Consider the following 3,884-nt stretch of genomic DNA (forward strand, 5'->3'; position numbering starts at 1 on the left):
CAGTGTATGCTTGAATCATTGTGGTAAATAAAAATAGACAAAATGATTGTGATTGCAAGGTCAAGCACATTTAACACAGAGACTTGTATATAATCACCAGCTGGATGACAATGACGCTGACTTCTGCAGAAACCCTTTGAATGAAGTGACCCAGAATTTACATACCCGGACACCAAATACTCACAGTCCAGTTTCCCCAGAAACGCCCGGTTGAAGAATTCACTGCTGGTCTGGACATAGGCTGGTTTGACTACTGAGGCTAGCTGGTGTCACTCATCAAATACTATTAACTCTGATGATGATTTAGTGTCAGATTGCAACATACTGCTGCTGAAGCTGTATCTAAATAAAGTACTGTATTTGATCTCAGCTCAACAACCAGTGTTACAAAATCCTTTAAATACAAACTGTGTAATCAAAGAAAAACCACAAAGTGAAGTTACTGTTTCAGATCTCTGACTGTAGGAAATAAAATGGCAGCCTTTGTCATCACAGTCAGTATTTGCTATGCAAATGATAAACTTTATTTAAAATATGGCACACACATTGAAAAACTGACGCGTGTCTGTCTTATAAAGGAGCGTAAGGGTTAACAAGTGTGTGTGTCTTGACCAAGGGTGCACAAGGTTTGTTTTGACTGGTCTGTCTTGTTAGTTGATGCATGAATGAAAAGGTCCAAGGCTGGCGCCGGCCTGGTTCGGCACGAAGATCTTTCTGTTGTCATAGCCACAGTTTCTTAGCACTCAAAAGTCAGACAGGAGATACAGAAGAGGATGGAGGCTGAATAAAAAATGGAGACGCATACTTGGGTAGATGGAAGGATGAGCGAAAGGAAGAAGATGAGACACAAAAGTGAGCCGCGGCTGGAAAGCTGTCATTTCTGAGAGCAATACTTCCAGAAACACACTGTGGAAGAAGCAAAGAAGGAACACGTGGTTATAAATCAGTCTGAAGACATGCTGGTGAAAAAGCTGTGACAACACCTCAAAGAGCAATGATAAATTCATGCACACTAAAAATTGCAGACATAATTATGCACTCCAGTCCCCAAGAACTGCCGCTCTGCAAATGTGCTGCATTAATCAAAGCTGAATGAGAGCAGCTTGGCTTAATACATAAATAGGTTTGACCTGTTTATTATTATGGTCTGTCAACCAAATACACCACCTGTCAGAAGATATATACTAACTTTGCTCACCTCTTTTGTTGGTCTTCTTGGTCTGTGGTGGGAAGGACTTCCTACAGTTTCGACCAGTCAGGCTTGGGATGACGTCTGCACTGGCTTTGGATGCAGTGCTGTCAAGTAACACTGGGCACGCAGTGGTGGGATTCACCGCTCCTTCAGCAGCAGTGAGCTTCCATCACAACGGTAACAAAAAGATTAAACTGGCTGTCAGCAATCAAAGCACGAGTCCTCAACGAGATACTTTCCTTCTCCCCCCTTTTAAGAATGCAACCACACAAACATCATTGGCTGTTTTACACTCCTATACGTGGAAATTGTTACATAGTGGCTTTGCTTGGATTTCAAGACATCCTCGTTTCTGCACCCTGTCACACTCTGGTTCATTTAATCCTTTGGTCAAAGTTCTTTATTGCTGGATTTAAGAAGTCATGTTCAAAATGCAACCAGCACTTCATTAGAACTGCCCACCTTTGGGACAAAGACCAGTGTTTTGAATAAAACTAAACAACAAGCCAGTTTTCTCTTCAGATAGACTATTAACCTGCAAGCAACCAAAGACTACTCAAGCAAGTGAATAATGCAGGGAGCACAAAATTCTCATTTCTTGTCAGCCAATTCACGTATCTGTTTTCTTTATGTCTAATTTGAATGCAGTTATTTTGCATGTTTCTAATCTGACTGACCACTTGAACCGCTTCAGACTGCGGGCCCTACTAAGTGACATTTGTTCATACATTCATGCAGCACTCAGATCTTTAGACTTTGGGTCTAACTTACCACTTTCTCTTTCCCCCCGGCATTTCTGCTGCTTACTGAAATGAAAAACAAAACAAAAATGTCAGGAAAGCAGAGGTCACTTCTTGGTTTAGGCCAAGCCTGTAAATACTGTGCAGTCCTGAGTCTCTCCAGACATTACCTAAGGAGCTGCATGTTTGAGTTAGTCTGATGTTAAATAGTCTTTAATGCAGCAACTCGTAAGTACAAAGTGTTTTGAAATGAACTAATATTTTTCTAGTCTAGTCAGAGTACTCAAAGAACTTTAAAAAACATATTCACAAAGGCATATTCATTCATTCTGGTGGAGACATCGAGGTACATGGGGAGGGGCAGGTGATTGACTGATGCTCTGATTATCTGATCTCCTCCTTCGTGCTGTGATAAAGGCCAATGGTAGAAAATATCCCAGATACAGTGTCTTAATGTGGGAGAGATATTCTTTATGTTGAGACCTTTCTCTTGGCGTTTTCTTTCTGCTAATGCTGGAACCTTAAAGAGTAATACATTTTATAATACAATGAAGAAGGAAATGCATAAAAAAGTTAAAAGAAGAGTGGTATTACCTCGTGGCATGATGGTAAGCTGTGAGCTCCGGGTTCTGTTAAATGCCCGGTGAAATTCCTCCAGGGCTGAGATCATCTTCTGCAGCTTGGCTTGTGTACCAGGACCAGCTGTGTTGCTGTTGACCACTGGTTGCTTGGACTTGGTGTCTGCAATAGTTCTTGTGGCAGTTCGGTCAGTGGTTTGTGCTGTACCATCATGTTGAGCTGCTGTGCTTTTGAGGAGCCAGTGCTTCAGGTATTGGTTTGAATTGAATGCTAAGGTCTTCTGTGGAACAGCTGAGACATGAAAAAGACTACGAAGGGAACGTGGTTGTTTCACAAAGCCTACAAAACAAATAACAATAAAGCGATTAGGCTGGCTTTTCCATGAAGAGCGTGCACAGAAACACAAGAAGCTGCTATTCGGTTCCAGCCATCATACACCTTCTTTTGAAACGATTGATGCAAAGACCGAGGCTGAAGACTGAATGACTTTTTTAAAAACTGTGACGTGCTTTAAATGAAAGCACAGTTTTTTTAAACACAAACAAACCTTTAACCAGTAACTCTTGAAGAATAAGGAAATGCCGGCTATGAGAATTAGGCGGTCTTGTATTATTAACATTTTTTTACCTCTTTCATCAGCTGCTGCTTCCACTTGCATCCCTAGAATCATCAGAACGTGCAGGATGAACGCCATCCCCATCAAAGCTGTTGCTCTGTTTAGCATTGTGGCTTTAGTTGAAAAAGAAGAAAAGATGATGCTCAGGCCTGAAGTCTATATGAATTTACTTTTTCTGAAAGTTTCAAACTTGGACTAAGTCTCTATTTCCCACAGTGTTTTTGTTCTACAAGTTCTCAGTCTGTATTGTTTCTCCTGATGCTCAAATTATCCATCCAAAAAATGAGCTCTGGAGATTTTCTGGGTTCTTTTAGTGACTTGTCTATGGAGAGTCTGTCGTTTCCAGTTTACTCAAAGAGATAATCAGCGTTATCTTCAGGTGTGATACTACACCTAAATTGGTATTTGTCAATTAAATCTCTGCAGCTTCTCTAAAAAACCTACAGTTCAGCATCAGTTTCATCTGTGAAACAGAGAAAGTTTTTCTTTTCATAATCCATGGATGCACCTCTCAAAGAAGGCTTGTCAAGAGTGTGTTGCTTTTTCGGACACAGTCAGCGTACCTCGCTTTTATAATCCTTGGTTTGTCCCAGAGCGTCAGACTGATTTCTCAGCATCAACCAATGAGACCTGAAAGGCCACGTAGCCCAGCCCTTCCTCCTCGATGGGTCGGTGACATTTGGAGAGTGTGGCGGCAAGCTTTGTGTGTTTGGTGTCAGCTGTATTGTTTTGTGAATCTGGTGTCTGTGTGTGTGTG

The 3,884-nt window shown here is 41.4% G+C and overlaps 1 protein-coding gene across 1 annotated transcript; it reads right to left on the reverse strand.

The window, feature by feature from the left end:
- Positions 1-501: 501 nt before the first annotated feature.
- On the reverse strand, positions 502-3,673 carry urp2 (urotensin II-related peptide). The gene is made up of 5 exons (XM_026158255.2): positions 3,139-3,673; positions 2,527-2,850; positions 1,964-1,998; positions 1,199-1,355; positions 502-906 (listed from the first exon to the last, which is right to left on the reverse strand). The coding sequence occupies exons 1-5, from the start codon at positions 3,233-3,235 to the stop codon at positions 875-877; spliced, it is 645 nt and encodes a 214-aa protein (XP_026014040.2). The 5' UTR covers positions 3,236-3,673; the 3' UTR covers positions 502-874.
- Positions 3,674-3,884: the final 211 nt, after the last annotated feature.

Source organism: Astatotilapia calliptera, chromosome 23 (assembly GCF_964374335.1).
Source record: "Astatotilapia calliptera chromosome 23, fAstCal68.1, whole genome shotgun sequence".
Lineage (NCBI taxonomy): Eukaryota > Metazoa > Chordata > Actinopteri > Cichliformes > Cichlidae > Astatotilapia > Astatotilapia calliptera.

Coding starts and splice junctions, on each gene's coding strand:
- urp2 (XM_026158255.2), bottom strand. CDS start 3,235: ATGCTAAACAGAGCAACAGCTTTGATGGGGATGGCGTTCATCCTGCAC. Junction 2,851..3,138: donor AGCAGCAGCTGATGAAAGAG/GTAAAAAAATGT, acceptor TTTGTTTTGTAG/GCTTTGTGAAACAACCACGT. Junction 1,999..2,526: donor GCTTACCATCATGCCACGAG/GTAATACCACTC, acceptor TTTTCATTTCAG/TAAGCAGCAGAAATGCCGGG.